The sequence below is a fragment of the Puntigrus tetrazona genome, chromosome 11 (assembly GCF_018831695.1).
Source record: "Puntigrus tetrazona isolate hp1 chromosome 11, ASM1883169v1, whole genome shotgun sequence".
Classification (NCBI taxonomy): Eukaryota; Metazoa; Chordata; class Actinopteri; order Cypriniformes; family Cyprinidae; genus Puntigrus; species Puntigrus tetrazona.
Window position 1 is genome coordinate 12,983,668 of NC_056709.1, and position 11,677 is coordinate 12,995,344.

General features: G+C 30.2%; 3 protein-coding genes and 1 long non-coding RNA gene across 5 annotated transcripts in view; 2 read left to right on the forward strand and 2 right to left on the reverse strand.

Annotated features, from left to right (window-relative positions):
- LOC122353835 (filamin-B) overlaps nucleotides 1-11,677 on the forward strand; it is a 333,941-nt gene that overhangs the window by 158,738 nt on the left and 163,526 nt on the right.
- LOC122353896 overlaps nucleotides 1-11,677 on the forward strand; it is a 41,547-nt gene that overhangs the window by 6,079 nt on the left and 23,791 nt on the right. The window contains exon 2 of the long non-coding RNA XR_006252067.1: nucleotides 5,005-5,126. This is a non-coding gene — a long non-coding RNA (uncharacterized LOC122353896). The remainder of the gene's footprint in view (nucleotides 1-5,004; nucleotides 5,127-11,677) is intronic.
- On the reverse strand, nucleotides 706-6,290 carry vipb (vasoactive intestinal peptide b). 2 transcript variants are annotated; one of them, XM_043251774.1, is made up of 7 exons: nucleotides 5,793-6,290; nucleotides 4,995-5,103; nucleotides 3,770-3,877; nucleotides 3,471-3,575; nucleotides 2,044-2,175; nucleotides 1,031-1,072; nucleotides 706-923 (listed from the first exon to the last, which is right to left on the reverse strand). In XM_043251774.1, the coding sequence occupies exons 2-6, from the start codon at nucleotides 5,099-5,101 to the stop codon at nucleotides 1,069-1,071; spliced, it is 456 nt and encodes a 151-aa protein (XP_043107709.1). In that variant the 5' UTR covers nucleotides 5,102-5,103; nucleotides 5,793-6,290; the 3' UTR covers nucleotides 706-923; nucleotides 1,031-1,068. The 2 variants fall into 2 exon arrangements, with proteins under 2 accessions (XP_043107709.1, XP_043107708.1); XM_043251773.1 differs by having other exon boundaries at nucleotides 4,995-5,107; nucleotides 5,793-5,818.
- Nucleotides 11,580-11,677, reverse strand: part of LOC122353867 (sulfotransferase 6B1) — a 4,880-nt gene continuing 4,782 nt past the window's right edge. Inside the window, exon 7 of the mRNA XM_043251757.1 lies at nucleotides 11,580-11,677. This exon is cut by the window's right edge and continues 162 nt beyond it. The gene's annotated coding sequence lies outside the window, so the exon portion shown is untranslated.

Consider the following 11,677-nt stretch of genomic DNA (forward strand, 5'->3'; position numbering starts at 1 on the left):
ATGAATAAATAAAGCAAGTTTTGGTGAATCTGTTCATAACTGAAGCTTAAAATGTAAGGAGACTTGGAATAATTTTTTTAATAAAAATAAATAAAAAATAATTTAAAATATGTATGTATGTGTGTATATATATATATATATATATATATATATATATATATATATATATATATATATATATATATATATATATATATATATATATATATATATATATATATATATATATATATATATTTAGAAATCAATCTTTTGGTGAATCTGTTCATAATTGAACCTAGAAAAAGGAGACTTGGAATAAAAAAATTTAATAAATAACAAATAAATTAATTAATAAATCAAAAATATTTATTTATATATATATATATAATATATATTACAGTTTATGTCCTCAAAATTGTGGGATTAACAAATATTGTATGTAAAGTTTATTTTATTTTATTGTGACATGTATTTCCAAATGTCTATAGTATTAATTTGAGCATGTTTGGTATATAATAACAATAATACGTCTGTTTTTCATCTCTTTCTGAGTTTACTGTATATCTCGCAATGCTTTGACTCAGAACTGCAACAAAAAGTAAGCATCATTAGTTTAAAAGTCTAAAAGATCAAAAGAAGTTCTTCTTCTTCTTCTTCTTCTTCTTATTATTATTATTATTACTAAACGCGTGCACAGAATAAAGTTACAGCGGCAGGCAGAACTGTTTTTACAAATCATTTTTATTGGTTTGGCTTGAATTATCAAGAACGACTGCAGTCAAAATAGATTTCTCTCGACATAACAGCATTAGCCAGACGTGTCTCTCGCTCCGGTTCGTCCCCGACACGCTCTTCAGTGTGTGCTGTTCAGTGCTGGGATAGATTGAGTAAGCTTGGGTATATAATGACGGCGAAATCTTGAAGCTGTGCGTCCGCATCACCTACACAACACCACAAAACAGATCGGACTTCACCACGGTGGAGAAGGATCGGTCAGAGGCCTCAAAATCGATTATTAATCCATAATTCATACCATCTACAGACTTACGTGTTGAAGAGCGCAGGCAGCGTTTGAACAGGAGTGCATCACCTAAACCAGATCAAAATAGATCATGCATTTTCTATAATAAGAAATGACACGTATTCACATTACAAAAGAGGATTTTATGTATTATTTTTTTATTCATATTATTATTATTATTATTATTATTATTGTGGGTGAGATGACCAAAGCATTATTTTCCCACAGTACGCTGAAAAAAGTTATAATTTTTTTATTTATATAATGTTTTGTAATGTAATGTTATATAATATATATATATATATATATATATATATATATATACACACACACATATATATATATATATATATATATATATATATATATATATATATATATATATATATATATATACATATATACACACACACACACATATATATATATATATATATATATATATATATATATATATATATATATATATATATATACACACATATATATATATATATGTATATATATATATATATATATATATATATATATATACACACACACACATATATATATACACACACACACACATATATATATATATATATATATATATATATATATATATATATACACACACACATATATATATACACACACACACACATATATATATATATATATATATATATATATACACACACACATATATATATATATATATATATATATATATATATATATATATATATATATATATATATGTATATGTATGTGTATATAGCTTTATTTTAGCTACATTTAAATAAACAAAATTTAATTTGTTTGCTTAAATGTTTCTAAAAACGAATTGATTGATTAAATTCAATGAATTGCTTTGATTAAGGTTAAGCACTCAGCCCGAGGCGGATGAATTAGGCCGCTGTCGCTTTAAGAGCCACTTCTGTCTTTTGAGAGAGATTCTGTCGCGTCGCTAATCTTTCGCTCGCGGACTCCGCGCGATCTTTGTTCTGTTTTATCGCACTAGTAACAGTGGTGCGCGACTTCTTTTCAAGCCGTACCTCCTTTTCCCTGCCAGAACGGAGTTGAGGTATTTCTTGGCCGCCATCTGTTTGCGGTAGCGGCTGTAGTTGTCCGTGAAGACGGCGTCCGAGTGTCGTTTCACGGGCACCTGCTCCATGCCCAGCTCATCACTACAGCGGACACACAGAGAAATGACCCCCACTGTTCACTCGCCTCCTGCTGCCTCACTATTAAAAGCTTAATTAAATCAGCGTCACAACAGATACCGCATTACCTCCAGATACTTAGCACGGACTTTTTTAACCGTTAACTGCCATTTTGTGCTACGCTTTTAGCAGGCTCCTCCCCCAGGTGTCATATTACAAAACGCACTAATACTTCACTATCGGGAATATTTCTAATTTTTTATCTTAGAAATTTGGTTGTGATTTTGTGCTAAAAGTAATGACAAAAATGTACAAATTGGAGTGGAGAATGCAATCAGTGGAGTTATTTTCGGTATTGCGACTGAATGTAATCTCAGGGGAGCCTTAGTTTTTTTTTTTTTAAGACAACTTCAAATTTGGAAGGTAATTTTAGGCTTTGATTTACCCACTACATATTTTAGTAATCATCGTGAATTAGATATCATTCTAATCGTAAACAACCTGTGAAACAGTATTGAAATTGTTATCTGCTTTAACGTGTAAGAATAATTTAAGCAGGCTCCTCCCCTTAGTGGGCGGTGTCAAGTGTCATATTACAGAACGTTCTACTTTTTTTTTTTTTCTTTAATCACAGCTTTTTTTTAATCTTGCATAGTAAAAGTAATACCAAGACACAAATTGATCTTTTTGTAGAGTGTTAAATGTGGTTGGGTAGGTATAATCGCACAAAAGAATCAATTTAAGATTTAAGAACCTTCATTTTTGTAAAATCAACTTCAAATTTGGATATAATTTAGACATATTACAATATTATATATATATATATATATATATATATATATATATATATATATATATATATATATATATATATATATATATATATATATATACACAGTGTATATATATATATATATATATATATATATATATATATATATATATATATATATATATATATATATATATATATATATATACAGTGTATATATATATATATATATATATATATATATATATATATATATATATATATATATATATACACAGTGTGTGTATATATATATATATATATATATATATATACTGTATATATATATACTGTATATATTTCAATATGCAATATGTCTAAATAAATTATCACAGGACCTTAATTATTTTAAAGTCAACTTCAAATTTGGATATAATTTATTTAGACATGTTGCAATATTTATATATATATATATTTTATTTCAAACAAAAACAATTGAACACTTTCACTTTACAGTAAGCTTAATCTTGAAGAGGTCACTGTAGTTCTACCGTAGGGCCGTGTTTACCTGACTCTCTTTGCAAGTAAAGACTCCAGGTACTCTTTAGCAGACAGCTGGCCGAGCAGTTTGCTGTATCCGCTCGTGAACAGCCCATCAGCGTGTCTGGAGGGCCTGAAAGGAATAAAGACGAAAAAAAACGCTTTTTATTTTATCGTAAGATGGTCTTCGGCGCGTTCTCGTAAACTCTGAGCTGTTTGTCTCTACTAAAGACCTCCCTCGTTATCTCGTTTACAGCTGTTGTCTTTCCTCTGGAAATGGATCTGTAATATTTTTACGAGAGAGCGAATGGTGTTGTTTTCACGCACCTCTCAACGGTGTTAGTGAGTTCATACAGGAGTTTATACGCCTCCAGATCCTGCAGAGACGGGTCTCTCGTCCAGTCGTCCTCGCCGTCTTCATCCAGAGCTCCTGGTCTGGATAAAACCAAGATGCAGAGTGCAACATATATCCTTAACCAGAACTGGCGGTTTATTAAACGCTTTTAACACAATTTGTAATGGGAAACTTAATTCATTCATAAATGCATTTGTTATTATTATATAATGTATATATTGGTAAAAATGCAAACATGTAAAAACATACTTTTACTGAGTAAACATTTTAAATGCATGCACATTTATTATAATAAAATGATCTTATGTTGAATGGGAGACGATTAACATTGCATTTGTTTAGAAAATGCAACGCTTTAAAAACATTTATGGGTAGTTTATTTACTTTATTTACATTTAATAAAAATGTGAATGGAAAGAAATTGCAATATGTCTAAATAAATTATCACAGGAACCTTCATTTTTTTAAATTTGGATATAATTTATTTTGACATATTGCAATATATATATATATATATATATATATATATATATATATATATATATATATATATATATATATATATATATATATATATACACACACATATATATATATATATATATATATATATATATATATATATATATATATATATATATATATATATTTCATATATACACACACATATATATATATATATATATATATATATATATATATATATATATATATATATATATATATAAGCAATATCTTCTTTTTTTTTTGTTGCAGTTTTTGATTCTGCAGTTGTTTGTAAAAATGCAAACATGTAAAATCATACTCGTACATAAACATTTTAAATGTATGTGCATTTATTAAAATAAAATAATCTTATGTTGAATGGGAGACAATTTACATTGCATTTAGAAAATGCAACGCTTTAAAAACATTTATGGGTACTTTATTTACTTTATTTAAATTTAATATAAATGTGAATGGAAAGAAATTGCTTTCGTAATGTCTGTATGCCGACCAATATATACGAACACGTGTGTATAAATGGAGAATTAGCTACAGTTTGGATAGAAATGGTCAGAATGCGAACCGATAATGATAATTTTGCTTCAATTTAAAGAAATGTATGTTGCTTTAGATTAAACCTCATGGCTCAGATTTGCACTTTCATGCATTTTAATCCAGATGTTTTTAGTTAAGTCCATTTTTGTGTCTCACCTGATGTCAGGATATGCAGAGATGGCAGGCAGCGCAAGAGTCCTGCAGCAGAAGACGCCCCAGACGGCCATCAGCAGGAGCGTCTGACAGCTGCTCAGTGAAATCATGTCTTTCTGCGGACATTGAAACCAGGTCAGAACACACAGTTGTTAAAATACGTAATGTGCTTAACGGCACGGCGGCGCAAAAAAAAAGACATTTTATTTTGCACATTTGTAAATAAAGCTACCCATAAATTTTGCATTTTCTAAACAGTGTCAGTTATATGACCATTAACAAATGCATTTGTGAAATGTGAATTAAGTTTCCCGCTCGGCATAAGATCACGAGGCGTTTTATTTTAATAAATGTGCATACGTTTAAAATGTTTCGTTTGAAAAAGTCCGTAAAGTAAATGTTTATGTATATTATATAATGAATAGCGAATGCATTCATGAAAGTAAAAGGTGAGCAACTACCTATGCATGGGTTGAGTTTTTATCTATCAATATATATTATATAATCATTAAAAATGCATTTATAAATAGTTAAATCCCACGCACTTTCCCAAATAACAAAAGCCCAAAACATTTTATTTGAATAATTGCACATTAATTTGAAATGTGACGTTTTTCTAACAATATATATTACATAAATGTATTTAAATATTCCATGTAGTTTCTATAAAGTCCATAATGTATGTATATATATATATATGCATACATTTGAAATTTGTTAACAAGCACCTAATCCTATGCTATGTTTTTATTGTTTATTTAACAGTGTATATAATATAAAACAGACGAATAGCGTACTTACGGTCAGGTTGTATATGATCTATGACCCCTGTACGGATGAAGAAGAGTTTCCTCGCCTCACTTCCTGTCTGTCTGTCTCTCCGTCTCCTCACCGCCTCTTTTATACACCTGATTATCCACGTTCCTGAAGCGTCTGTCCTGCGTCACACAGTCCCGTAGGATACACCCAGCGGTGATCTGCCGGTCAAACTCAAATTGGGTTTCTCGGAAAGAGCGAAAATGCCACTGACTCATTTTTCCGTGTTATACTTGAACGGCGTTCGCTCCGGTATGTTTTTGGTTGTTTGCTGTGCTTTCTCATAGAAGGAAAACGAACGCGCTGTTTAATTGTGGTACGTTTTTGAAGTCTTAAATCTGAAGGTTGAGGCGGTCTTCGGTGGTAATTGGGCTTCTTCATTAGATTGTGAGAGGTATGACGTGATATGAGTTGTATCAGAGTCATTATAGAAGCACCGGTCAATCTTATTACAGAATTCTGCAGGTCTGCTAATCTAATATGACTGCGCCCACGCTGTATTCAGGTCAGTGTACAGTAAAACAGGTCATTTTAGGTCACAGTGGAACCATATATATATATATATATATATATATATATATATATATATATATATATATATATATATATATATATATATATATATATATATATAACCTAAATATATGCAATTAAAAATGCATAGGTACAAAAAGTGCTCTGGGAGTTTGCCGAGTCTTTGTGATATTTTGTACTTTTATGCTGATTTAATGCTATATAAAGAAATAAGGCAAAATGAACCCATAATGACAGATTTTTTTAGCATTTACATAATTTCTCATTTATATTTCATAGTTTTTGATTTGAAAATATAGTCATGTATTTTTCATGTGAGTTTTGAGGTGAAGTTAAGTTTTAACAACAGTGAAACAATTCATTAATATTATTTAGGTATTTTTAGTGTGAAAATAATTAGGTTAAATTTACTGTATAGTAGTAATATTAATATTGTGCATTAATCAAAAGTCTATTTTTTAAGTAACTTACTGTGTTTTAACCCATTAATATAGAACATTGATATTAATATAGAACAAAAATATGTAGAATTCTATACTATTGAAATTATATAATTGAATACATAGTTTTTGTCCTTCCCCAAACCTGTTGCCAGTGTGTTGCTCTATGGTTCCAAATGTATTTAGTGTGTTGCTATGGAGTTGCTATGGACTTTCAGGTGTTTATAATGTGGTGTTGCATTTGGTGTTGCTGCAACATGGTGTTTCACATGTATGCAGTGTGTTGCTATGGTGTTGCTTATGTTTTTAATGTGTTGCTATGGTATTACATATGTATGCAGTATGTTTCTATGGTGTTCCACATGTATGCAGTGTGTTGCTATGGTGTTGCTTATGTTTGTAATGTGTTGCTATGTCGTTTCACATGTATGCAGTGTGTTGCTATGGTGTTGCTTATGTTTGTAATGTGTTGCTATGTCGTTTCACATGTATGCAGTGTGTTGCTATGGTGTTGCTTATGTTTGTAATGTGTTGCTGTGGTGTTACATATGTATGCAGTGTGTTGCTATGGTGTTACTATGGTGTTACATATGTATGCAGTGTGTTGCTATGGTGTTACATATGTATGCAGTGTGTTGCTATGGTGTTGCTCATGTTTGTAATGTGTTGCTATGGCGTTTCACATGTATGCGGTGTGTTGCTATGGTGTTACATATGTATGCAGTGTGTTGCTATGGTGTTATATATGTATGCAGTGTGTTGCTGTGGTGTTACATATGTATGCAGTGTGTTGCTATGGTGTTACGTATGTATGCAGTGTGTTGCTATGGTGTTGCTTATGTTTGTAATGTGTTGCTATGGCGTTTCACATGTATGCGGTGTGTTGCTATGGTGTTGCGTATGTATGCAGTGTGTTACTATGGTGTAAAATATGTATGCAGTGTGTTGCTATGGTGTTACTATGGTGTTACATATGTATGCAGTGTGTTGCTATGGTGTTACTATGGTGTTACATATGTATGCAGTGTGTTGCTATGGTGTTACGTATGTATGCAGTGTGTTGCTATGGTGTAAAATATGTGTGCAGTGTGTTGCTATGGTATCGCTACAGGGTGTTCGGTGGGGTTGCCAGGTCTCAGTGATATTCCGCTCGTCTCTGTGAAACCTGCGAGCGGTGCTGGGTGTCTGCAGAGATGATGGTGGTCTGGGAGTTTGTGACGGCCCCCTCAGGACCTCATTTCCTGCGGCTGCTTCTGACCGACCCTCAAACCAGATCTCAGCATGACAGTCAAAGTAAAACCAGAGATGGAAATTAGCCACTAATTTACAAGCTTCTAATGATGCTCTTTAATTAGGATTTTTTTGTTTTAGCTAGTTTTGTAGGATATTGTCCTAGAACCTGGAAAATACAACGCTACTTTGAAAAAACTGATGCTTATAGCTTCCATATGGTCCATATAAAGTAATTAAATTAAAATAACGTTACAGTGTAAAACACACTTATTTCTATTTCACATATTTTATTATTTCTTTTTAAAATGTATTTCATTTTCCTTGTCATTAATGGGATAAATTTGTCTTTTTTAATCTATGAAAACACTACAATAATCTTAAATAAAAATCCAAATAATATTTGTGACCACTGTCTCTTATGAAAATAAATGTGAAACAATGGAAAACTATATTTATATTTTAAATAATTGCTCATTTTTTTATTATTATTATTATTTTATAATTATACAATTTTGGGGTGAAATTCATTGAATATCTAATGCAATATTATGAAAATACTAGACATTAATCTTCATTTAAAAAAAGAAAATCTCAAAAATTATATTTTAAAATATATTTTAAGACAACATAAAGTTAAAACGGATTACCGTTAGAATTTCTAACCAATCCACGTAAATAGATTTCATCTAATACTTTGAAATAATACGTCATTTATATTTCACACTAATTTTTCCAATTTAATTTATAATACAATATTTTTAGAAACACTGTGATAATTACATTAAACCGTGTTCAAAATCTATACATAAAGAAAATAAATATGTAAATATAAAAAAGTAACTATATTACGAATGCAATTATTAAAATAAGCGTTCATTTGCATATAAATAATTAATGATAACCAAAGGGATACACATTTTTCTGCAAAATTACCATCATGTACAGCAATAGAGTTCAGACGTGGATGTTTATATTAATAATGGATGCCTTTTGACGTTTATTAACATATTTGAGTGAAGAAAACAAATGCGCATGGATGAATACAAGAAAACAGAGCATGTTTTGTGATGTGTCCTTTTACATGGAACAGGTGATCTGTATCACAGACGGCCAGCTCGGTGCTGATTGGGTCTGATCCGAGCGAAAAGGGCAGCTCGTGTGACATTTGAACCCGTGCTTTGTCTTCTTTGCCGAAATGGGAAGAGTTTGATAAATGACATCAACACAAGATTTGTTTTCCCGGAACGCTGCCATTTTTCTTCGTGTGTGTACTTCAGCTTCCAAGCGTCTCTCCGGTCACGATCACCCTCAAGCCCACGCTGATTCGAAGTTTAGCATTAATGACTTTTATTTAAAAAATAGAAATCGATTTCATTCAGCAAGGGCGCGTTAAATAGATCAGAAGCGACAGTGAAGACATTTAACGCATAAAATAAAATCGATCATTTATGCGAAACGTACTAGAAATCGTCCTAATACGCCGATTTGCTGAATATTTCTGATTATTTTCAATGTTCAGCACATTAGAATGATTTCTGAAGGATCTTGTGACACTGAAGCCTGGAGTAATGATGCTAAAAACTCAGGTTTGATCACAGAAAAAAATTACATTTTACTGTATATCGCAATAAAAAACTCTCATTTTGATTTGTGAAAAATCTCATAATTTTTACTGTGTTTTTGCATTAAAAAAACCCCACTTTCTGATGTTTTTAAAGGCTTTTGGGTCATTCTGCTGTTTATATTTTTTGCTGTGAAATGAAAACCGCTCATGCGTGTTGAGTCAAGTGACTTCTTGTGTTTCCGTCGTGCAAAATACTCTCTCATCACCACTGAAATATAATGCAACAGCTGTTTTTCCTGTAGTTATAAAACCATTGAGCCAGAGATCAGTGTTTGCTCCTTGCTGTAGATTGGAGACTTATCTATAACTTTAATATGCACTTGATTGGACCGCATATATATATATATGTATATTAGACTGTGGCCTACGTCTTCCTGTTTTGGTGGCATTACCCTGAAATCAGATTAAATTCTAGTTTGAACGATACCGGTCGGATATGAGCACTTTTCTGCATTTCCTCACTGATCATCTTGTTTTGACAAGAAAAACTTGGTAGCGTTTCCAGGATGTGCTGTTCATGCAGGGGTCATCTGTTGTTCACATCGTCACGGCTGTAATTAGACTTCATTAGGAATGATGGCATGCTCCTGACGAGTCTAACAGCGTGGCATACTAGTCGAGCTATTTATGCACCATATAAACTATGCTCAGTGTGTAAACTGGCCTGGCCGATGGATTATGAAGTACTAATTACCAACTGTTATTGTCTTAATTAAATGCGCTCCCACGATGCAATGCACGTGAAACAAAGGTCATATCAGCTGATTCATAATGAGTTTTTTGGACAGAAATTCTTTTGATAAATATTTATATAAAAATAATAATAATATAAAATATTATGAAATGTGTATATAATATTATGAAAATATACATATATACAATATACATATACATATATTCATTTAACTATTTTTAAAATATATATTTTTGTATATCAAGGTATGAAGGAAATAAATATATATATATATATATATATATATATATATATATATATTTTTTTTTTTTTTATTTTATTTCCTTTCCTAATACCTTGATATACAAAAATATATTTAAAAATAGTATATTTAAAATATATAAATAATATATAATAAATATGTGTATATATATATATATATATATATATATATATATATGTATGTATATCTATCTATATATATATATATATATATATATATATATATATTTATACATATATATTTATATACATATATATTTATATATATATATATATATATATATATATATATATATATATATTTTATTTATTTTATTTATTTTATTTCCTTCATATATTTAAAAAAGTATATTTAAAATATATAAATAATATATTTAAAAAATATATGTGTATATATACGTGTGTGTAATATATATATATATATATATTTATTTTATTTTATTTTTTTATTTCCTTCATACCTTGATATACAAAAATATATTTAAAAATAGTTAAAAATTAAAAAAAAAAATCAGAAAATATATGAACATATTTTTAAAAAAATTGAAATAAAAAATATAAAAAATAAAACAAGGGCAAAATAGCTAAAACTAAAATATTAAAACAAATAGTATCTTCATGACAATAAAATAAAAGACTCGTATTTCCTTTATTCTCGTATAGTTTTGTTGGTTTATCCTCATAATTTCACCAGAATCTACCAAATGATGCCTGAATTAGTTTGCTTGGACCCAAAACCTTTGACATCGACGTGGAAGTGCTTTTTAAAAGTGGTCATTCTCTTTATTTTGCCGTCCTAAACATGCACCGTTTTACGGCCGGTTGCGTTTTATTATTTGCATGCGGCGTCGTTTTCCTCCCTGCGAGCCATTAGAGCGGTTTAAACTCTGTACAGTTTGCGTTACCGTAATTACTGAGGTTTACGGGATTCAGCGACAGCCCACGACTAGCGGTGGACGTTCCTGAAGGATGTTTCTGACACAGCGTTGACGTCATCTTTTTTTAATCATGATATTAATACACAGAATGAGGATTAACGACAGTGAGGTTTTTGTGCTTATGGTAAACAATGGAATTGAACGGC